The 25,571-nt window shown below is 41.4% G+C and overlaps 1 protein-coding gene across 1 annotated transcript in view; it reads left to right on the top strand.

Moving 5' to 3' along the window:
- Window positions 1-17,432: 17,432 nt before the first annotated feature.
- Window positions 17,433-25,571, top strand: part of HHIP (hedgehog interacting protein) — a 70,817-nt gene continuing 62,678 nt past the window's right edge. Inside the window, exons 1-2 of the mRNA XM_069012889.1 lie at window positions 17,433-17,749; window positions 24,653-24,848. Of these exons, the coding sequence (XP_068868990.1) occupies window positions 17,483-17,749; window positions 24,653-24,848 (463 nt within the window). The 5' untranslated portion in view covers window positions 17,433-17,482. The remainder of the gene's footprint in view (window positions 17,750-24,652; window positions 24,849-25,571) is intronic.

Below are 25,571 nucleotides of genomic sequence, written 5' to 3'. Positions count from 1 at the left end.
AAAAAAGTGAGTGAAAAGTGTATGGGGAGACTTGACAGGAGAAAAGAAGAAGGGGCAAACTGCTGGGAAAAGTGTGGAAAAATATTAATTAGTACTTCTAATTCCAACTTCGTACTACTAAGTACAACTACTTCCCACAAGAACCTGGAACAGGACACACAGTTCTCAATTTTTAAGATTCCGCTGCTGTAGGTATCCTGTTGGATAAGTCACTGCTGAACTGCATGAGTCTTCTCCACGCTGTGGTCAACCCACAAAGGAGATGACAGCTTATGGCTGCTGCCAAATACTTCATTTGAAGACATGCAAAAGCCTCTGCTACAGGTCAGTAAAATCTCCACTTAATACGAAGATTTCAGCCTGTGTAGCTCCACCCAAGAACAATTCTGTTTTTCAGGAAGGTCTTATTTCCTTTACTACATTCTACCTTGTCAGATAGGATGGTACATTAAAATCTAGATTAAATATAACACATGCTACAAAGTCTTATTCGAAGTTTAAAAAAAATCAGCATTAAGTTCACCTGTACAATCTTTAAATGCTTCCTGTGTGCATAAGGATTCTACTTTTTTTTTTTTTTAAACAAATATATTTGGGATCCCTGCTTCATTCAATAGTCAGGAAGTACAGTGTTTAGGCAACAATTAAGGCCTAGGCTTTGAATAAGGACATTGTCATTAGACTTCTGCCTCATTTCCTCCAAAAGGTAGACAATACCCTGGAAAGAAGCAAAATCAAAGATTGGTCATCTCTTCTGACTGTGAATTTAAAGTCTCTGTTGAGATGAATAAGAGGAGATCCTGAGGGAACAGCACTCTAGTCCTTCAGGGAGCAGACTATGTCAGGAGAAAGGTGAGGGAAGAGAGAGCGAGGTCTCACTCATGCAGTGGAAGACTGCTCTGTTGGAACTGTTCTGCCTCTGAAGTCTGCCAGAAGACCTGAATTCTTACAACAGTGACATAAGTCAAGAAGATCTCTGCTTTTCACACTTCAAGCTCTATAAGCATCTCAAAACTATATGAGCAATCAGGCCTAAGGTCTCCTGCATTCTGAGGAATAGCCATTCTTGACAAAATAGGATTTGGTCTCAGTCTTTCAAGTATGCAGCTATTTCTGTGGTGTCACAGACAGGAGCTCGTTTCACAAAATAAACTATTTCTTGCTTGCAGGAAAATCATTTAATATAGGAGCAATTGCATAGAAAATCTCACATGGAAATTAGTTACTCAAAGCAGGGTTTGGCTAGAGGTCACAAACAAAGCAAGAAGGGAAAACATTGATTATGCAACCACAAAGCTATGCTGTGTTGTCAGCTCAACTGAGGTATATTTAACTGGAGCAACACAGCTCCATATACGGATAGACAGGCTTGCCTGAACGACAGACACTGTGCCCTCTGGGACAAAACACCCTACTGGCTAGTAACATAAAGGATTCCTGCATTAATTAAAATAAACTTGTTACCCAGAATTTGCTGATATTCCTGTAAATAACAGGTGCATGCTAGGAACTAGGATGTAGGGCTACAGGAGCCCAAAAGGGTTGAAACATCGCCAGCTTCCAAGTCAGTTCAGAAGTAGCCAGAAGAGTCTCTGTTCTTCTGTATGTTTAGTTGGGAAGCAGATGAATCCTTAACTCTTTACCCTCCATGATAATCTGTTGCACCAGAACATAAAACTACAACATGTTTTATTTGCACCTTGAATAACTGTGGAGAAATAGAATGGATTTCAACTCTGTCTCTTTCAGACAGCTGCAATTACATGTCATTTCCTCACAGAATTTAACCTGAAAAACACAACCAGCAACTGATTTAGTAAACTATATGACTCAGTCAGGAGAAAATACTGTAAAGAGTCCTCAATTCCCAGAATATTAAACTTATGAAGGACTGTCTTCATGTCTGAGGATGAGATTCTTAAGGTCCAGTCTGCATAAATGTTGCTTACATGGGTCTTGACTCAACAGAGGGACCACAAACGTTGTACACCATGGAGCCACTCAACATAATCTGAAGAGAATATTTCCTTCAGTGTAGCTGCAAAATACCATAAATAGGCATTCCCTCTGCTTCCTTACAAAGAGCAAAATCTCAGACTTGGCTCAATAAGACATCTGCTTCACTTAGAGGAGAGAATCCCCTTCATTTCTTTCCTAGAACTATGACTATGTAACAGAACCAATACTTAAAAAAAAAGGACGAGTCTACATTGTACTCATTTTCTCTGACTTCATTATCTGCAAAAAAAGATTACATCACTACGAGGGAGTAAATTTCACTTCCTATATGCCCTCAAGGAAAAGTTAATGCACAGCAAGGAAGGGGACAGAATAACATGGAAATCAGAGGGCTGTTAAAACCACTCTCGGCCCTACTTGACCCCAACAATTCATGGCTTTGAAGCTAAGGAAAGTTTTTTCCTTTTCCATCAAGTGGCTATTGACTTGAACAGGTCAAATTGTCTTGAAAATTGTTTAGGTATATGCATTATAGTAATAAGGGATATACATGCATGGTTCACTCTGATACTGAGAAAATTGATTGCCCACTGCAATTGGTAAGACTGGAGATTGAGTGCCCACAGCTATTCAAAGTACAGTGTTGCCTGTTCCTTCTCCCTTACCGTCTCTAAATCGCTATAAAAATTAATAATTCACATGTCAAAATAACACTCCTGTAACAAACCTGGACTGTGCAATCTAGTCCCAGATAAAATGTTCCTTTGGTTTATAATAAAGAAAACATTTTCATCTATTTTGTTTTTCTCTTCCTTCAGGCAACAGTTGAAAACAACCAGCATATAAAACATTTCTTGCTCTTTGTTCTTTATGTGTACACACCATGGACACAGTGGAGATATTAACCAGTATTGGTGCCAGTAGAGACCCTTGAGAGACACCACTCATTGCTGGTGCCCATTTGGACACTGAGCCATTGACTGACTCTTATCTGCCTAATAGTCCTTCCATCAAATCAGTGTCTCTCACAATTTAGAGGCAAGAATGTTGCAGAAGTCCAGAGAGATGACACCAAAAGCTCTTCCCTTGTTCACTGATGCAGTTAATCCACCCTTGAAGGCTGCAGGATCAGTCATGCACAATAGGCCCTTGGTGAATATTTGACCTTGGTGAAGCCATGCTGGCCATCTCTAATCTAATTTCTGTAAAATGTTGAACACCTTCTTGATGTTTTAGTTAAGGGTATGCTTCTGTCATTTTGATTTAACAAAACTCATGGTACTCAGATGTATGATACCATTTTCTAGCATAAGACTTCCAGGAAATGTGGCTTTTAAGCAGAAAAATATCCCAGCAACAAAGGTTATGCTATCTGATTGTTTACTGTGAATAATGTGAGCAACTACAGAGGATTCATTGGTTTTCAGCAAGCAGCAGACTGTTATAACACACACCACCCAATCATAATCTTTGGGAGCCAATGAGGGGTGACTAGGATTTTGGAAATGCTGAAAAAGCTACTAAAATGATCTTTTATTTTGGAAATTGAGTCTTTGCACATATTGCAGTTGAAAAGCTTGTGATTCTTTTACAGGACTGTTACTCCAGCAATGCCAGTGACTGACTATATTCTGCTTGTGGTTGTGATTTCATTAAATCAGGGTAACAACGCTGAGAATAAATTTCTGTTAGAAAACATGAATACAAATAGAAAAATCTAGACCAAACCTTTGTATCACAGTGCGATGCAAAAATTTTGACAAACCACTCTTCAATGGGTAACTATGACCTAAATTCCTCTAGTTGAATACTTTCTGCAAGCCAAACAAGGAAGAATTTACCAGTATGAAATATATCCCTTTTCAAACCCATTGGCTTCCTAGGACTTCATTGTCTTATCCATAAAGTTCTGCACCCTCTTGAAATTGCTTTAATTAATAGTGTGTGTCTGGTACCCAGTAAACTGGTTCTGCTGCCATTTCCACTGCTCCTGTTTTTTCCATCGTGTGTAAGAATTATCACTGCTTGTTCTTGGTTCTGTGCTACTTTTTCTGGTTTTCAACCATCTCCAAAGACTTGTTGCAAGTCTTTATTGCCTCTGGTTCACTGTCTTTTCATACATCATGTGTAGTTTCCACATCTTATTTAGGTATTTATTTCTTTCCCTAGCCTCTCTTATTCTCCAGTGCCTTATCCTCCATTTCTTTCTCTATGAACTAAAGACATGAACCCTGCAACTGTTCACTAAATATACTTAATAACTATAACTATGTTTTGCCTCACTTAAACTTTATCTCATTTTAAGTGTGCCGCTACATAGTCCTTCTACAATATGGCTGACTGTAACCCTCAAGTAAAATTCAGTTTCACTAATGAATAGCTACCCATAAGTAATGAGGGGTTTTGTTGCTGTTCCTGTTAGATGCTTCAATTCAGTTATTTATTCCTGAACAAAACTTTTCTCTGAAAGTTGGCATATGTCTAAATTATGTCTTCAGCTGTTGTCTTCCCTTCCACTTTTCTGTCATCATCAGTCATCTCCCAAACGAAAGACAACATTAGGGAAGGCAAAGGAAAACCAAGAGGGGTGTAGGATAGTGCAGTAAAATGAACAGGGCAGAAACAGATGGGAAACATCAGACTGAAAGATATGGGAAGAAAATTGAGGCAGATGTGAAGACAGAGTGAATCAGTGTGAAAAAGAGAGCTGAACATGAAAGGAGAAAAGAAGGCAAAGGAAAGAAAGACTTGGGGAAAACAGTATAGCCATAGATAGCATAAAGATTAGACAATAAGAAAAAACAGGCAAAGAGACAGAAAACAAAGGAGATTAATCAAGACCAAAAAAAAAAAAAAGGCCCTGGGGAGATGATCTGTATCAGAAATAAGGGGTGTTTTAACCAAAATTGGAGATGCCTGGTATAATGGGGAACACTACAGACCAGAGTAGGACAATAAACAGAATAAATATTTTAGAATAAATGAGCACAGAGTGACTAGAGCAGTTGTGCTGCTGTACATTCTAAACAAGAAAGAGGTAAGAACATTAATCTGGTGCTTCTCTGCAGTTGAAAAGGAAAGCAGGATGCTAAAAGGAATTAGTATAAAGCTAAGACTGGATATTATAGTGGGGTTTTTTGCTATATGCTCTTGATACCTCTGTGTGCTACAGTATATTGAAAAAGGATAATAAAACCACAGAGCTCTCCTGTCATCACACAATGATACATGGTAACAGTAAATGTACATTTTACATTGGGGTATATTGCTCCTGATTGCTTATTTCAGCCTTTTGCCAAGCCGTAGCCTTCCCCATTCTTGCTCAACATTTTAAATATTTTTAATGGAGATGGAATACACATCAAAAGATGTGATATTATTGTTTTATGAGGCACTGGTTAGACCTCATGCTTAGTTGGGCTCATTTTGCTACAAAAAGACTATTATTGTACAACATAATGGAGTACATGGGATCAGTTCAGCTTTTGAGATAATTTCTTATGAGAAATTGCATGTTGGCAGATGCACTGATTTCAAGTGAGGCACCCATCTGCATCTGAAGGTACAGGATACTCCAACAAAAAGAAACCTGCAAAGTAACCAAATGAAATCCTTTAAAATGATATTGTCAATTTGACAAAATATTCTTGGTTCTTTGGGTGTTTTCAATGCACAGTGCTTGGTATTACCATCCTGCTCATCTTGCCTAAGGAAAAAAGACAGAGTCACTTGACAGAGGGCACTTGGCAAATGCAAGGCCTGAAATAATACCATGAATTGGTAACATCAGCTTTGTTGAAGTGGATATTAAAATTCTAACTAGCTGCTACTGTTCCAGGCCTTAAGCACAGTTTTCCTGTCAGTTTGTCTATTAATTTATCAATCTAACAAGGCAAAATTACAGTGGCCTAGTTCTTTTAGAGACAGGTGGTAGCTCCCACTTGTAGCATCCTCTCTGAAGACTGTTTTGAAAGGGCAACTAGCCCCTCTAGACAAGTGGCTGTGTTGGGGAAAAGGAATGTCTAGTGCCAATCTCCTTTTCCGGGTGGACATGGCACAACAGTTGGGCTTCAAGCATGGTTACATATCTGAGCAATAGGTAACGTGTGCTTGTGAGGGCAGTGCATGCCCTTACAGGCATTTTCTAGCTCCTCCTTGGCAAATGCAGCAGGCCAGATGGAACTGTTCCTTGGGCTGCCAGTTGGACCACCCTTGTTTGTACCAAACAGGATTTTAAAAAACCCAAGGGGATGGAAAAAGTCTGAAAATTAGCAACTAAAAATAAACAGGAAATGAAGGCAGAACTGTTTCACATGAAGTGCCATAAGTAAATGAAACAGAGTTCTCCAGTTGGAATTATCAAAATTATGAATTTAAGGAAAAACACTGTGAATAGTGAAAATAATGCCAGGACAGAAAGGAAAGGAAGAGCTATATTTGAACAAAAATACTAAACAAACACAGCTACAACAATCCTATCACCAGAACCACACCTGGATATCTTCAATGTGAGGTAAAGGAATGTGTGCATAAGTATGGGATTTTGAAGGTCTGAAACATGTTAACTTTAGCAAGTTTCCTGTAACCTCCTTTGGAATTCCTTATTTGTCACACCATATTCTGTTACTTGAAATTTTTTTTCCTTTAAGTAAGAGCTTTGAAATATTAACATTCAGGCCAAGTACATAATGGAAGCTTGTATTCTATGACTTGTAAGCATGAGCAATTAGATAGGAGAAAGTTACTGCATAATAACAACACGAATACTACACTAGCTATCCAGCATCAGCTAAGATTTAACACAGATTTTTTTCCAGATGAAGGCTAGACACTGTCAGTCTGTGAAGACACATCATTTTCAAAAGACATTATTTAATGGAAATATAATGCCAAAGAGAAATAGCACCATCTACAATTTGATAGTACTGTTTGAAGCTCAACAAATCAGAACACTCTCTCAAAAAATACAAGGCACAGTCCTCTGTTGCCAAGATAAAAACTAGATGATCTACAAATGACCTTCTCCTTCTGTAGGTTTTGGTACTGCAAAGAGCTATGAAATTGCTTTCTGACTATTCTATTTAACAGTCACACCAACAAAACACAACACAGAAAGCAAAACATAAACAGATATTATTTACACAATAATGTGTAAATAATCTATGCCAATATTGAGATACTGAGTAAAATACTTCAATATGCAAATCCTTTTGGTATTTCAATCATCTGAGACCTTAAGACACTAAAGGCTGTGTTTTATAATTTTGGAGTTTTACACAAATGAAGGCACTGGAGCACTTTCATCATCTAAACAGTTCCCCAAGAAATTTAAACACAGTGAAGCACAATCAAGCCTTATCAGATAGCTTATTAAGTAGGGCTTGCTGGGATACTTGAACTGTTAACCAAAACAACACAAGCACCCTGCGTTTGTGCAGCAGGCGAGGAGCCTTGAAAAGTCTTGCTCTTCTGCAAGGTGAATTCCACTGAGTAACACTCAGTTCTGGGGGGAGACAGGGAGCTGGGGAGGGAAACAACAACAAAACAACAACAAAACAACAACAAAACAACAACAAAACAACAACAAAACAACAACAAAAAAGAGAAGCTCCTTTCCTGCAGGACACAGGGAATGCGAAGCATGCAGAACATCAAACCATAGAAGAATCACTTCAGAGTTCTTTGGATTTGGAGCACTCTCCCTACAGTTAAGGCCAGCAACACAGTCAGAATCTCAGGTGTTTCCATGCCATCTCTAAGTCAGCCCTTTTCAAGGTGGCTGTCTCTGAAGCATCACCAAAGGAAGGACCTCTTGGTGGTTGTGCTTGTCTACCAAACCTCTTAAGCTAACAGGTGAAACAGAATGAGGTTCCTTTGTTATTATTCTTTTTTTTTATTGGTACAAGTGTAACTTGAAAAGGATACTGTGTTTTTCTGGTTCACTCTGCCTTATGAGCACCAACAGTATTTCTACATTTGGAATTTAAAGTAATAGGTAGAAGACTAATTCAGTACAACAGAGACTGGCTAACAAAAGAGTACATAATAAGACCATTTAAGAGGGTGGAAGGAAATTGCATCCTGCTTTAGTTGGCAGGTCACCTTCCTTTCTTTTGCTACCAAACTGCCATTACACTTTAATACCCTAAAGTGATAATGCACAAGATGGAGCACAAAACATTTTTTTTCTGTTTTCTGGGTATATTTTTTTGCACCTCAAAGAAAATAACACGGAAGGGTCTTTACATAAAGACCCTGGGGCAGATTTGTAGATAGAAATTATTCAAACTGAAATCAACAGAGACGTGATAGTTACAAACAGCTGATGGGCCTCCTCTTCTCTGTTAGAGCTGGGACTTGAACGTGGCCATAAAAGGATCATAGAAAGTCCCAGCATAGAATTTCCATGCCTCAGACATCAAGGACAAAAATCTGACTCTGCTACAGGTTTTTCTTCATTAATTTTCTTCATTAAAGCTTTTTCTTCATTAATTCTTAGACCATGGACACTTCAAAAGCTAAGAATTTTTCGAATTTTCAGTATCCTAGGAATTTTCAATCTCATAGAGAGTAATGGCCTATGTTTTCCTTACTAATAAGTAAATGAATCAACCTATTAATTTAACATTTTCTTAAAAAAAAAAATTAAATCTTTGTTAATATATTTAGAACCATTCATAAGACAAAACCAGGAAATCACCGTTTAGAATATTATCTATAGCTCAGAGTTCACACCAGAGTTCAGCAAGTCTCAATTACTGCCCAGAGATGTTTAATTTAATAATAGAAGGAAGCATGCATTTTTCCATATACAACAGTACCCTAATAAATGTTCCTTCAACAATCTCCATATTTCCTTGCTTTACTTAAAATTTACTCTACTGTTACTCTACAGACTACTATAATACGAATTAAATGGCAAAATCAAATGCAGATTGCAACTGTGCAAGGCAACATACAAATACATTTAAAATACAAAGGGAAAATTAATTTCCAACAGGCTTAAAACAAACGACCAGTTATACTGAACTAACTTACATAATAAAGATTTTTAAAATAATTTTTTGAGCTTTCTGTTTCAGTATGTGTCTTATTCCTGTACTATCACTATAATAGATAAATTTCCAAAGGCAGGTGATTGAGACACTGTTTCACCTGTGACACCATGTGAAAATAAAACTAATTTTGATGCACATTGTACCAAAATGTCAATATAGGTCCTGCAAATAGTGTTCTGTAGCAATACTCACATTTTTTAGTGTCAGCTAAAGTGTTTAATGAAAACTAATTACCCATTCTCAGTATGAAGCATCGATGGAGTTGGCGGTGGAATCACACTTGGGTTGCAGCACTCCTCACCATCTCAGCCAAAATCCACACAGCCAAGGGTGTTGGCTACCTGTAAAGCAGTGATTTCATCATTTCCAATTGTCTCCTTTCTACAGATATGTAAACAAATCAGAGCATCAACCAATACGGCTCTTTGGAAACCTGCATTTCCACAAACAAAGCAAATTGAAGAAATTGCATCTCCACAGTATTTTACATTTTATTTTGAAAATGTAAAACTGTAACCATGAAAAAGAAGGAATCTTTATCATTCATTTGAACAGGAATGTCTGAATCTTCACGTGCTTCTGACATATATTGATAAAACAGATCCTTAGTTCTTTTGCATCAGGATAATAATAAATATTCCAAAATGCTTATAAATATGCAGACACATAAAGCATTAAACCTGTATGGCAAAGCACCAGATCTCTCAATTTTTGTTGCTGTATGTTGAAACAGTTTCTCAAAGCCCTTGATACCAAGGAAAAATGCATGTTTATGATGTGTAATAATCTAATAACACAAACTGCAGCGTTCCCTTCTATTTTGTGGGTTGCCATACACAACGACTGTATCTTACATGCCAAATGAGGCAATTAAACATTATTCTCATTTAAACTCTACAGAAAGTTACAGCACAGCCGGGCTAAATAATTTTCTGGGAAGAGCTTAGGTTTGGGAGTGGAAGAAAAATTTCCTATTATAAACAGTACTTAGCACTTAAGAGGTGCTTTGCATTTCCACAAGGCTCCTCAAACAAGTATGTAAGGACTGTGAGCATTGTACAAGTAAGGTCACTGAAATGGGCATCTTTCTCTAAGAAAGATTTTAAAATAAATGTTTTCTCAAGTAAGAATCAGAATACACTGCAATGGTTTCTGTTTCAGAGGTAACCAAAACCCATGGCTTCCTCAATTGCTCAAGGGTTAAGTGGTACATGAAACACTTTTATTGTCTTAGTAATGCATGACTGCAAATATTCCATATTAATGTAACATTGATGAATATAAAAATGAACATAAGTATGTTAGTAAACAAATAATGTATAGGTAGCTAGCTAACATCTTTGTACTCACAAGAAATAAAGTATCAGCTGAAGTTCATGTCCAGGAGAGAAGGATCTCCACATAAGGGGAGAATCAAGAGAGAACAAGGGATAATGACTTTAAACTGACAGAGGACAGGTTTAGGTTGGATATCTAATAGAAATTCTTTACTGTGAGGGTGGTGAGGCACTGGAACAGGTTGGTTAGAGAAGCTGTGAATGCCCCATCCCTGGAAGTGCTCAAGGCCAGGTTGGACAGGGCTCTGAGCAACCTGGTCTGGTGGGAGGTGTCCCTGCCCATGGCAGGGGGTTTGGAACTAGATGATCTTCAGTTTCTCTCCCAACCCAAACTATTCTATGATTCTGTGATGTGAAAATCAGGGGAACATGTTGAATGGCCTCTGGATCAAGCCACAATGGAGAGCATAAAGCATATGTGAAGAAACCTTGATTTCATTACTCATTTTTCCTTCTCTATTTTATCACTAATTGTTGTTCTTTTTTTTCTTTCATATTTTTCAGTCCTAGTCTCATTTTATTATTATTCATAAACCTTAATGTTCTTCAAATAAAAGATATTTACCTAATTCTACCCATCAGTGAGTGAATTGCTGCCTGCTTTGAGAAAGGATGTAAAAAAAACCTCATAAACCCATTTAAATGATACGCCTTTTCAGAATTCTCTCATGCTACTGGGTGGATCTCAAGATACAGTGTGGAATCCTATTCCAGAAATCTCTAAATTAAGGATCAGTAAGAAAGAAGCACAAGACTGTATCCCCACTAAGTTATTTTTCTAGAGGTGTCCTATTTATGTCCTACGTGACTCCCTCCCTGTAGGAAAGCAGAAAGATAAATGACTCATAATTACTACGTTATCTGCCTGAAATTACATTTTTAACATTTTGTTAAAATCAGTAATAAAACTTTAAAACTCTGTCTCCTATCCAAAAATACTGGAAAATTCAGAATTATTACCTGTCCACTCAGCTCTGTCAAAGCAATTTGATTGTGCAGACTTCCAGACTAGTTCACTGATTTCTTGGTACAACAGCACTCTCAGGGAACATACAGCTGTCACTTAGAAGTGTTTCCCAAAGTTTTGTCTATACAGATTACCTCCTCCTGAGACATGCAAGTGCCCCTGGTGTTAAAAGTTCAAACCCTTTGGAAAGCCATGCTTGGTGGAGCGATACACAAGCCTCCCAGAAGAACCGAATGTTTGGTGTGAGGTTCTTTTAAAAAAACACAGGTCCACAGAGAACAACCCACACAGTCCCTCTGCTCCTTCAAGCTGCCAGAGGCACAGCAATCGAATGTCCTCAGAGCCTTCCTCCCTTACATATATTCAGATAAGTTTATCATAAACAGTTCCACAGAAGTAAAGGGCTACCATCTCAGACTCTGTATTAGAAAAAAAAAAAATGACTGCTGGAACAAATAATTCCCTCATGAACATCCAGCTGACCCCTCAGTTTCCAAAAAATGTTGAGTGGCAGTAGAAACTCATCTGAGTCCCACTGATACTTGACTGATTTGCCAGCAAAATTCAACAACTCGTCCAAGACATAGATATTGTCCTGCAAACAATGTATTTCCATATTAAAAATGACTAAGTATCATTATTCCACTGGATGGGTCTCAAAAAACTGATCCCTCATGAAAGTCAACACTTAATATCTGAGTGGTGACCTATACCTACTAATCTTGTCCCAAACATAGAAAGTAGTCTGTAACTTTGCATCGTCCCTGGAATGCTATGATTCTGTTTCATAATTTAGGCCCTATTATAAAAAGTTATATGGGGAGTAGGAAAAGTAACAAAGCTGGAATAGTGACCACTTTAAATCATGTTTTTGCCCAAATTAAAACCGAATCTCTGCAGTAAGGGTTAAGTGCAGTCTGTTTACCTCATTCAGACAACATGTAGTCTGCAGTGACCATTCCTTGGGAAATTAGGGATTCCCTTACATCTGTAACAAATTACATGGAGCAGTACAGCTCATCCTTAAAGTTCATTTGATAGTGATTGTAATACATGCCTTAAGGTTAGGATGGAGTGCTTAACTCAATCACTTGATTATATGCAGAATTTCAAATGCTGCAGAAGCCAGGCTGCATATGGAAGTTCTGGGATTGAGGACAACTCACCTGGAAATCAAGGCTGTTATTGTTCATATCCTACCACAGGCAGACCACATTCATAGGGAGAATACTACTTTCTAATGGAGAAAGAAACATGCAATAGACTAGAAGTAGTTTTCTATTAGAGCTGTCCAGGAACAGATGGTTCCAGCATCTGCTATTGTGTCTCCTTATCCTGAGTAATTTATTTGTTTTTAAAAATATGGTTTGGCCTTAAGTTCAGTCAAAGTTCATCTGGCATCCACATCAGTTTACATCTTTATCCAAGGATCTTCTTTCTTCATGCATCTTACAGTCAAATGAAAGAAATTATTCACACATTGCCACCTGTGTGTGAACCCACCACCTACTTAGATGTATTTCTCACCAAAGTTAATGGACTCTTCATCTCAAGGTTTGGAAGAATTTACACAGTCCAATCTGTCTTTGAAGACCATATTCCTGGCAGAATAGTCTCAGGCTGAAGAACGAGGCAGTCCCAAAATCTGATGGTTTGACAGTACTCTGTGTGGATGAAGCAGCTTTATGGCCACATCCTAAGTTACTGGCCAAACAAGTGCTGACATTCCATTTTAATTACTATGAACCTGAGCAGGTTTTTTTTAGTTAAAGGTTCAATATTGTACATAATCTAAGATCCATATGCTTGAAATTTGCTGTGCATCACAGGAGTATGAGAGGGGCAAGCAGGCCAAACTGAGTGACTTCAGTGATGGGTTCCCAAAGAACACCCTCTGTAAGAATTAGCTTTTTACAAAATCACCTGCTTCTTCCAGCTTTTTCTTTACATAACTGGGACTCAGGCTACAGCTTTAATCCTCTCCCGACTGATCTCATCCGGTCAGGATTTAGGCTGGTAACATAATGTTCCCAATGCCTCTTCAGGGAAACAAGATGAAAAAAGTAAAGAAAAGAGAGGTTAAAATTTGTAACCACAGATCAGTGGAGGCTGGACAGTCACTTGTAAAAGATGGCCTGATGTAGGTATGACACTGCACAGAAGTGGACACAAGCCTGCAGAGCTCATGTGTGGTGCCAGAAATGTGAGGCAGCGTCCGGCACCACTCGGAATCGTTTAACACGGCAGAACAGCCGATTTGGGGCAGGCTGTTAGCACGGGGCTGAGGATGAGTGTCAGGTACACCACTGCTTTCCCCCATGCACCAGGGCCCTGTGAGAACAATGTAAGAAAGAGCAATTGTAATAGAGCCGAACTCCCTACTTTCCAAAAGATAAATTATGGTACTGAACTAGAGACATCTTTCTGAAAGCTGCATCACACATATGAATTGGACACATGCTATTCCAGAAAAACATGTGACAGTGGTTGCTGACTCCACTGTTATTTTCCACCTGTAAGATAAAAGGTTTTTTACCATTTACAAAGTAGCCTCATGCTAATGTAGCATATATGCCCGACATGCAGCAGTGCTGTACACGGTGCCTTAGTGTGTATTATACAAAGCTACTATGAAGAATTTCCCCAAGCTTCCATATCAAATAGGAATTGACTCACAATGATCTATGGAACAAAGAGAAATGCACATGCACCGCATCAACACAGGGAAAACCTGTGGAATCCTGTCTGACATCCCAGTCACTGGGCAGCTCAGAGCAGAGCCTCATGACCATTTACTTTTAACACTGTCAGGGTAAAATCTCCATCCCCACACTCAGCAGGCTACAAAGAATACTAGGCACAAATATTTAAGTCCATTATTTAGTTCTGGCATGTACAATATCACTTATTCAGAAAGACCTTTATTCCTTTGGTAAGTATTACAAGCATTTCAGAGTTCCCCTGTTGACATATTATGCAGATTGTTCCTACAGCACGTTATGGATACTTCAAACACTGGAGCAAGGCACAGCATACACGTGGCTTGTAAACTGCAGTACAGAGTGGGATTACCACAGTCCCTGGCAGGAAAGAAAGATTTTTCCCACAGCAGCTTCCTTTGTCTCTTTGTAACACACATAAATAGAGACCCGCTGTTGAGGTGAATTACAGCAGGTAGTGAAAGTATGCAGACTAGAGGCAAGAGGGCCTCTTGAGTCTTCATTCCCTCACAAAATGGTTTGCTTTATCTGCCTCCTAGTTAGACCAGCCCTCATGGCAAAACTGAACACATGTAATTGAAGGTTTGTGTTAGCAGCTGACATGATGTGCTAAAACAATCTGCAGGTCTTAATCCCTGATGAGCCAATCAAGTGGAGTTAACATCAGTCCAATACTGCTTTTGTACACAGACGGGAATCAGGGTTTTTTGAAGTCCTGTGTAGAGAGGAGATGCATTAGTTTACAGACTCAAATGGTCCAGGTGCCTTCAGCTGGGTTAGCAGATTTCTAAGAGCCATGGGGAAATCTGTGGTAAAGGCATACCCTAAAAATCTTTCTGTGTCTGTCTGGGCACCTATTTTCCCATTAAAAATATCCTAAAAAGTCCTGTTCATTCAACCTTCTTCAAGTCTTGCTTATACGTCTTTACATCACCCCATCACAATAGAGCTTGAAGTTTTGAGCACTTTATATTATATGCAAGGTCAACAGTACATTCCACAGAATCTCTGGGAAATGTCTCCATCATAGATCTATGTAAAATTTCTGTGTAAGAAGCAGATCTTCACAAACTGTCAGTTCTTTCTTAGTTTGGCAGGTTGATCTAAAGCCCATTTCGGGACATTTTTCTCTATCTAATTAATACACCTCAAACTCATCTCCTCTGAGAACTGATACAGGTGTTTATGCCTACACAGGGAAAGAGACATACAGACCTCCTAATCTGTCCTTAGGCCACTACAGTTCTGCCAGTGTAACCCGCTGTGAGAGGTCTGCTTGGGAATAAAAGAAACTTCATTCTGATACTGTGATTCTGCTGTATACCAGAATCACTTTTATTTCAGAATAATCTATACAATACCACAGACTAATGAAAAGGGCATAGCTGTTGTCGCAGAACTGCACTGCCACAGTTCTGCTGTGTCTAGTTGCTCATGGAACAAGTTTGTGTATTGCAAAGCAGTACTCTTCTCTAAAACTACAAAGCAAGGATGCTGTATCTCAGGAATACACCTTCATTTCACTCACCAACATGTGTGATGAGGCCCAAGCTGCACCACAGGCCTTCCTTATTCATGTGGATGTGGCTCGATCCTTGGTTGGGAAAACCTTCAGTCAAATGAGTGAGTGGCAAGACAAGGAGTAGTCGTGAGTTAAGGAACAACTTGCCTTCAAAAATACACTTGAAGGGAGAGGGAATAATCTTTGTGTCTACTCAATAATTTATCTGATGTGCTATTTATCGAAGCCAAACTCCTATTTAGTTCAGTGTGGCTGTTTAAGAGTTCACGTGTAAATATGAAGAGCCTCACTTTGCTTGGTGAAAAACAGGAACAGGGCCTAGTTGGTCCAGCGACACCAGTGCACATGAGGAACTTAATGCAATACTTTCCCTTTCTCCCTCCTAAAAATGGTCTTTGGGTACCAGCCAATTTTCCCTCTATTTCTGGGATGAGCAGCCAGTGCCTGGTAAACACACCTCTGACTTTACTTATCCAGCTGTCCTTCTCCTCCAAGTCGGTGGCTGTAGCTGCACCCGCACCTCAGCCGCCTCTGAGGGCTTACCCTGGGCTAGGGTTCTCTGGGCTTCCACCTTTTTTCTCCATTTCACCCCTGTTGGCCTTTCCCTTTCTGGATGGCTCCTGGCCTCACAGGTGCTTTCTTGCCACCAGGTACTTGGATCTTCCTGCTCTTCCCAACACAGGTCTCCCGTTCTCGGCACACCAGGAGGATCACCCCTCCACATGCCGCTCCCTCACACCTTTAGGAATGGCCGCCGCGCCACCATCACCAACAGGTTGTACTTTGGTCATCGCGCTCACACACACCAAGGGTCTGCCAGCCCGCGGCACCTTCGGGGTCAGCCACGGTGCAAAGTCCCGCAGGAAAAATCCACCGCGAGCTGAGGGCAGCTCCCACCGTTGACGCCCGCCCCGCGCTTGGCCCCACACCTCTGGAGCCTTCCGTGGCGCTTGGGGATGAGCCGTGGGAGCAATGGGCGGACACGGGCGAGCAGACTCCGAGCCGAATGCTGAGGGAGCCCTGCCTCGGACGCCTCGGCCGTCGGGGTCGCAGGACCCACCTAAGGCGGTCGCCGCGATCCCACCGGTTCCCGCCGAGACGGGGGAGCGGGAAGGCGCCCGCCCCCTCCCTCTCTCCGTCGGCCCTCCGGGAGGCCTGGCTCCCCCTCCCCAGGGGGGAAGGGGGCAGCCGGACCCCCTGGCGGGGGGGATCTCCTCGGGGCGGGGCGCGCCGCCGGCCCCGCCGCCGCTCCCTCCCGCCGGGCGCGGCCCCCGCGCCGCTCCCGCTTCCCGGCGGGCCCCCGCGGGCGGCACGCGCGGCCGGTGGATGCCGCCGGGTGACGTGCAGGGCGCGCGGTGGCAGCACCTCCCCGCGCGCCGCTTAAAAAGAAGAAGAAAAGAGGGAGCGAAACATGAGAGCCCGGGCGAGCCGCAGCCGCCGCCGGCAGCAGCAGCAGCAGCGGAGGGGGCATTGCCCGGCCCGGCCGCGGCCGCAGTCCCGCCGCGGGGACACCCTTCCTATGGGACGACAAGTGAAGGGCTGCTGCCGCCGCCCGCTGCCCGGCCCGCCCCGAGCCTCGGCGCCTCGGCGCGGCAGCGGCAGCTGCTAAAACCTGTGCCGCTCGCACAACTTCGCCGGCTTCGAGCATCCTCCCGCCGGGGCTCGGGGGCTCTGTGCCCCCGTTCCTGCCTCTTCGCGTCCGTCTTTCTGGAAGAAGCGGGGGTGGCCGAAGTGCTGTTCCTCCGTCGGCTCTTTAACCGCTACTGTTATTATTCTCCTCCAGACTTTCCCCTTCTGGGGGAGGGAGGTGGTTTCCTGATCTGAAGTGCAAAGAAAAGTCAGTGGGATTCCCCTCCTTCCTTCTCCCCCCACCCACCCCCCCACCCCCGATTTGGGTGCATTCACACGCTCCCTCAGGCATGATGCTCAAGATGCTGCCGTTTAAGCTGCTGCTGGTGGCCGTGGTTCTGTGCTTCTTCGAGGGGGATGCCAAGTTTGGGGAGAGCGGCGCCCGGAGGAGAAGGTGCCTCAACGGGACCCCGCCGCGGCGGCTGAAGAAGCGGGACCGGCGGGTGCTGTCCCCGGAGGCCCCGGGCGGCGGGGAGGCGATGTGCCGCGGCCTCTACCCCCGCCTGTCCTGCTGCTCCCGCTCCGAGGCGCAGGGGCTGCCGCACGCCGAGGCCAAGGTAGGCACCACCTGGGGCTGCGCCGGGCTTTGGGGGAGGTTTTTGATGGTGTGGGTTTTTTTTTTTTTTTATTTTTGCGCCGAGCCGCGCACCGGCCGCGAACCTGCCGCGTTCCCACGCGGGTGGGGGCGATGCCGCGGCGGGGGGCGGCCGCTCCTGCCCGGGGGGCGAGGGCGCGGCGGGAGCGCGATCCTGGTGCGGGTCTGGCGCTGCCTCGGGAGGCGCGGGGAGCCGGCGCAGGTCCGCGCCCGGAGGGGACGCGGGCGCCCCGCGGGGGGAGCGCTGTGCCGGCTCTACCGCAGGCTCTGCCTCCGAGTTACTTTTTGTCCACAGCGCCCGAGTTTCTGGCGGCGGCCCCGGCGCCGGTCCCGTCCCGGTGCAGCGGGGCCGGGCCGCCCGCAGGTACCGCTGCTGCCCGGGCGCGGCTGCGGGGAAGGGCGGAGGAGCCGGGCGGGCTCCGGGCAGCGGCAGCGGAGGGGCTGTGCGCTCGCCCGGCGGTGCCATCCGGGTTGGGTTTTTCCTGGGATGAAAAATCGTGTCCAGATTGCTCCACACGCTCACTTCGGGAGCGGGTTTGGGTAGTGGCTGATGCCGGTGTACCAACATTCCGTGATCTCCGGCCGCCTCGGGGCCCGTGTGCTACTCATGGTTCCGTGTATCAGCGCCGAAAGACCCCCCGAAGTGTCCGCTGTGGGACCCCGGTCTCCCGGCTCTCGCCCAGGGCCGGTGTCTCACCAGGTGCCGTGAGATACTCTGCATTTTCACATTACCTGGCAGCCTCTCTGCCCAATTTCAAGCTGCGGTCATGTGAAGGGAAGCACCTCCTCTGATCAGTGATTTCTTAAAATTGTCAAGTTCTCTGCATCCTTTAGCAAGTTAAATTCTGCTTATCAGCCTGTTGCTTAGATTTTCAAACGCATGGGTACCTAACCAGGCAGGACCGTGTTTGATAAGCTGTGCTGTGCTGGCCAGTGCTGCATCCGGGGGTAAGCACAAGGAGGGAAGTTGCTGAATAATGTCATTAAGAATCGCTGCACATGAAATAAACAATCAGGTGTCTTTTAAAAAAAAAATTATTACTTTTCCTTTTCTTTCTTGGTTTTGTTGTTGTTGTTGTTGTTATTGTTTTTTTGGTTTTTTGTTTTTTTTACATTTAATCCTCGTTTAGGTTTAATTAAGAATTCCTCAGTTACAACTCTCTAGTTGTCAAGGTCTGAGAGACTCTTGGAAAACTTGTGTTTCAGTCTTGCTGGCCCAAGCATAATAAAAAAAAATACCCAGCCTGAATCGAATTTTTATGCTTAGTTCACGGTAGATTTCACTCCATTCTCATGTAAACAGCTTCTACGAATCAACATATGTGTCTGGGTGGTATCTCTCACTTTGTTTTGTAACAAAAAGCCATATTGCATCATTTAATTTGCTCAAGTCATGCAAATAGGAAAAAATCAATAGGACAAAAAGGGGTCGACTTATCCTCCTCCCCACTAAACTGCTGCCCACACACAGAGTCCTGTTGCTTATGGCAAAAGAATAACAACAACACCATTGTGTTTGTTAGTTGGTTCACTAATGGGTGAAACTGGAGAACATCATTCTCCTTCAGTCCCCAGCTCTGTCCAAATGTTCATGCCTTTTGAGGGAGCATTTGTCCTACCCCCTCTATTCCCAGATGAGTGAGAACTGTCTTACTGCAGGTTTTCAGCTGCAGATCTCTCTTTATTCATACCATATGCAGCAGCAGTTTGAGATTCAAGGCAGATATATTTCTTCATGTTGTCTAGAGACAGTGTCATTAAGCTCCTGTGTGACAATTGAATTAAACTATAACCACACACAGATAACCTGAAAGATCTAGCTGGAGAAAAAAAAAAGGAAAAAAAAGGGAAAAAAATAATAAGGACTGGAAAATATGTCCTTAATTCACCCTGTTTGCAATGTCTCGGTGGCATATATGCTACTGAGATTATTCAGTGCTTGGAGACCCTTGTGGTAATTGGTTGAATGCAATAAACTGGAAGTACAATTTTGGTTAATTTTCCATCCCCAGGCAGTTGAAGTGTTTATTCTCTTCTTACTATTACTTTAAAAAAATCTTTTAATTCCTTTTCAATGTGTTTTTTTCTTACTGACGGTACTAAAAACCTGATGTAAATGTGAGGAAGTGACCATATATGCCACAGTACCTATTTCTGAGCTGTTGAACCTGTTTTGTATTTTCTTGAAAATATAAATTACATTTTTTAAGGTATGTTATTATACAGGGTTGTAAAATCAGACTTTTTTTCACCAAATATTAATTTTTATGAAACTCACAAATCCGCTTTATCATATCTGACAAACATATATGATTAAAAAAAATGTCAAAATATATGTCATTTATACTTGACAGAATGAGGTGGTCATTCCGTAAAAGACATGGCAAAGTATTACGGTATACATTTGAATGTAACTTTTCTAAAAGCACATTTTTTAAAACTGTGTTCTACTACAGTTCCAAAACCAGCTTTTTCAAACTCTGTCACACACGATGGAGTGGCCATGCCATTAACAGAAATCTGAGAGCTGCCATCTTTAAAAAAAAAAAAAATTGAGCATGCTCAATAGACATACTAATAAGAGCTTCTTGGTTAAGATGCTGGGTCTATGAGAATTTTTGACCAAATCATTGAACTGTGCTTATAAATGAAAACACCACCTGCAGTTTTGGGAACAGTAATGGAGCTACCTAAAGAGCAGATACAACATTGCACTGGCGCAAGTAAAATATTTGCATCCTGTTGTTGACATTTTCCTCTTTTACTTTTCTGGGAATATCCCCTTGTTTATGAAGGGCTACTGACAGGCAAAGAAGTCCTCTCTACCTTGGATGGTTTCACAGCCAAGGCTGTCAAGGAATGGGTGAAAAGTAATTGTTTTCAAGTGTGCCCTTTTACAATCATTTGTTTGCTCTGGCTCTTTCATGAACAAAGGCTATTGTTGAACACATCCAACTAAACAAATAACTCATCTTGGGGTCCCTTTAACAGCTGCCTTAGTACAATGATCTATTTAAATATTACCCTAAAATTGAAACTGAACTCTTTAATGACATAATCCAGCACTATAATACAGAAGAGGCATATGTTCAACTCAACAGCTGAACAATTTCGTCAGCACATGATTTTTAGACATAAATGCGTGTATATCAAATATGGCTTAATGCAATGACTTATTTCACTGGTTTTTTTCTTCTGTTAGTATCAAAATTCTACTGCCTTTCTCAACTAGATGTGACAGAGTACACAGAACAGATGACAGTATTAATCGTAAAGAATTTCTGTCCATTGTGTCATCTTCTGTTTCTTCTTCTTTGCACTCTTCTTTCTGTTGATAAACCAATTTAGTATGCTGTGCTTTCCTGTGCATTCCAGGATTTATCTTACCTTTAGTCTACCCATTTTACTTTCATGTGGCTAGAGATTAAAGGATGATCTTACAGATGTTGTAAATTAGTCAGCAGCAGGCATAATCATTATTAGGCATGTTGCAATAAATGTTTGGAAGTTTTACATATTTTCCAGAGCGCAGTTAGTTTAAACCACTGCAGTTTGACGGTTTCACATACGACTTTAAAAATTGAAGCAGGAAATTAGTTTACATTTCTTCAAAAGACCAAAGCCATTGTCAACTTTAAGGTCACTTTCAAAGTAGACATCCAACAGAAAAAGCTTCATTAAAATAAGTATTTCAGAATCTGCTTAGAACTGGTTTAGTATACTCCAGGATAAATACATTATCGATTTACTGAAATTCAGAATAGAGACTTGTCCTATCTCCAAACCAGTATAGAGTTACACATCAGACCTCACACAGAGCAAATGTTACCACCCTATTTTGCTTGAGCATTCTAAAAGTTAAGTAACATTGTACTTGATATTCAAATAATTGATTGACTCTCATTCCTTAATCTTCCGATTAGCTATTATATGACCAAGATTCATTCCAGAAATGACATGAGGGGGTGAATTCCTGTGGTTAATTCCTGGATAGCAGCTGCTCAGGGGGATTAGGATCCTTTTGTCTTAACTTTGAGGACTGAAATGTTGGCAAGCCTGTATCACCAGGCAACGTCAATTACGTTTTCCACAAGAAACAGTAAATTAGCTTTGCTATCCTGTAATTTATTTCCCCTCCCCCCCACCTCCACAATGTGTTCTGGAGTCTTCCAGCAGAAGTACAGTTTTCTATCTGCATCTCTGTGGAGTTAATTCAATAAACACACTGACTATTTACCTAGTAATACCTTGTGTTTACTTGTACTTCTAAACACACCATCACACTGTTACCACAAGAAAGCCCGAGATGAACTCCCTGATGAAAACTTCTGAGATTTTTGCAAACCAGGTGATACTACTGCATGTAGGCAAGTACTTTGAAGGGTCTGTACTCACAGTCCTTTGGTGGAAACACCAAAATGGGTCACTTCATCCTTATTTGAAGAGACAAGTGACATGATGTTCTAAAAAAGTAGCATTTATGGATAGTGTTTTTGCTCATCCTCTATTGGCTTCAGACTTTGTCCTGTTCGGCAAACAATGACCTGATTGAATTATACAGGCCCCTTCCCATCAGAATCCCAGCATCCCTTAGGAAAGTCCAGCTAATGCAGAATATTGCCTCAGCAGCATGGATTGCTGCAAGCATGTCAAGTCTCTTCTCTACTACCTGGACTGCAATCCTGGGCAGAATTCAGTCAAGTTCAAAGTTATAGTTGTTATGTATTTTGGTTATAGTTTATAGTAGTAATCATTATATTTTTAGTTCTTGTCTTCAAGATTTACCATATCTAGAACAACATCTGAAACTCAGGAAAGAAGACTAAGGTTAACAGTTCTGCTGCTATGGCCCAAATGAGCAACCTAGCAAAAAGAATATAAACTTTTTCAGGGAAGAAGAGCCTGTGGTTCTGGAAAAAATTCCCCAAAGAATTCAGGACTTTTGGCATAAATGCATCAAGCAATTAATTGATTACTGTTTCAAAGCTTTAAAAAAACCCCAAACAAATAAGGACAAACCCTTTACAAAATATGTGAGACAATGAGACAATTGTATTCTCAAGAAAGGTTTGAAGAGAGATAATAAACTATATATGGCAGATGTTAATCACATTACTGACCTGCAGGTGATTTGAAGCTGAGGATATTTTGACAGCAGATAGTCTAAAGAACAGAACATTTAATGCATTTAGTGTTCCTGGCAAACCTGGAGGAATTCTTTTTGAAGCCAATGGCAGCACATCCAGAATAAGGGTAGAAGCCAAAGGGTGTTCTAATCAGTGGTCCAACTTCCAATACTAAACTTTAGCGTGCATTTCAGATGGTCTTTTGACAATATATGTATGGTAAGACAAAATTTTCCTGGATAGAGTTTGCCATATATTGTGTAATATTTCAAATTAAACAATGGAAAGTGCATTCCTCTCAAGCATTTGAGGTCTATGTAATTATGACCCGTAAATAAAAAGCTGAGTTCAGACCTGTGTTATCAAAGTACAGCATCCCAGAAGAGAGCTGGCCTGTGAGACAGCAGACTCAAGCGTATCAGGAGTGTTCCTGCACTGAATAACTTGTTTTATCAACAGTAACTTAGATAATTCCCTCTAATGTTACATGGCAAGGGAATGACATTGGAAAGTCCTTCTGCAAATCAGCTCAGAGATACGAGCTACAGAAAAACTAGCAATATTTTCAAATGTGTGATCTGCAAATATTTACAAATTTTACAGAATACAAATATTTACCACATCAATATTTCTTAACATATGTGTGTTACAGTCTTTGTTTATAACTGCGTTATAGAAACAGCAGAAAGAACCCGAGCTTTGTTTTTGCACTGGATCAGATTCAGTCCCTCTCAACGGAGAGAACACATTTCCCACTGCCCACCATTGGGACGAATGATCAAAAAAACAGTCCATGTGGTTAACAATAGATTAACAAAGTGCACTGCATTCAAAAGCTAATAAAGACAACTACGCTGTTTTCCATTATTTTTCATGATTTGATGACATTGCACTCCTTAGCCTCCTGTGTTTACTTAAACACATCATTAGTTGTGGTTTCATGCCTCTTTAAGTGCTATGCATACATAATATATGCTTTTTTTTTAAGGACAAAGTTACAGTTTCCATATTGACACAAACAAGATGTTACAAATTCTACTTTTTCACTTATAATAGAAAGATATGTCTGAAAACATACAGGGTTTCCCATCTCCAAATAGTGTGCTTTAGAGAGAGCAAAGAGCAGAGCAGCATTTAAAGCATGAAAAATCCATGGCACCTGCTGAATTCCACAGCAGTCATTTCAGCAGCCAGGCTGTGGTGTTGTTCAAGATACACCTATTTTACAAATACCTACACATGGTTTTCCTGTTGTGCTTTTATGGTACAATTTTAATTTCTGGTCTCTAAACTCGAGCAGACTACCTTACAAGTTAGGTTTTTCGGTATTTTTTGTAAGAGAAGTGGGTAGAAGGCCTGCTGCTGTAACTCCTTCTTATATAAATGATCCTTCCAGTTCAGAGATTGCCTATGTGATGGCAGGCATGGGTCCTTTAAAAAAACTTAAGTACTGTTATTCTTATCTGAGAAGCAAGGTCAGATAAGAAATCTTACAGAAGATTCTGTAAGAATCTTTTGTAAGAAACCAGAGAAATTAAAATCTCACTGCACCAGTGGCATATTGCACATTTCATAGTAGTAACTTTTGCACCTCCAGAACGGTGACATCAAACGATGCATTGATAAGAACTGTGTTGGTTCCACTAGCATTATTTACGGCATTAGGCCATGCAATCTTTCTGTGTGTAAGATGGGGACACAGGTCACACATTTACTTGTCTCTGGTTTGTGGCTTGCAGGTCCTTTCCGTTACCAACAACACAGAATGTGCGAAGCTACTGGAGGAAATCAAGTGTGCACACTGCTCACCTCACGCTCAGAACCTATTCCACTCACCTGAGAAAGGGGAAACTCCTGAAAAAGAACTAACGCTTCCCTACCTGTGCAAAGACTATTGTAAAGAATTCTATTATACCTGCAGAGGTCACATACCAGGTAAAACTCATAACAAAATACGGGGCTAAAGGGTGTCCTGATATGTTGTTATTGCCTGAGCGGTTATAGATCCAGCTTTTAACCAGGAAAAATCCCCATTGATATCCAGGGGAATTTGCCCAAGCAGAGACAGAATGTCTTCAGAGCAGATCTTGTGTAGGGAGGTAAATATTTTGAGTGCTTTCTTGCCACCCTCCTATTAAACTCGCCATGAAACACACATGGTTTGATTGTCGTCAAAGGCACCTGAGGCTACTACCTTTGCTGAAATATTAGTTTGTTAATTCTAATCATGCAAACAAGCAGCTGGCCATCCAAGAGGCTATTCTAAATGATAGATTGCTTTAAAATGAAAAAAAAAAAAAAAAAAAAAATAAAAGGTCCTGGCTGGTTGCTGTAGCCTCTAAAAGCTGATGAGTAAAGTGTTTTTTCTGGTTTTGTTACCCTAGAAACTGATGGTTTTTCCACAGGGTTTAAAGCCCATGGAAATCAAAGGGCCCTATTTGATAGACTTCTGTGATCTTTGAATCACTTCCAGCGTGCTGTTAACAACCAAATTCTTAACTTACCTAACACTTCCTCACTGTAGTCAGTAGAGTTAGCTGGACATAACCAAAAGCAGAGTTTGCCTTGTGTTGTCTGAGGCAGTCACCAAATGTGTGCTATCACTTGTAACTATATCAACAAAATAACCGCAGAAGATGGCTCTTTTCGAAACACTGT

This window comes from Aphelocoma coerulescens, chromosome 4 (assembly GCF_041296385.1).
Source record: "Aphelocoma coerulescens isolate FSJ_1873_10779 chromosome 4, UR_Acoe_1.0, whole genome shotgun sequence".
NCBI lineage: Eukaryota > Metazoa > Chordata > Aves > Passeriformes > Corvidae > Aphelocoma > Aphelocoma coerulescens.
Note: the sequence above shows the minus strand (reverse complement) of the source record. Positions and strands in the feature narration are given on the sequence as shown.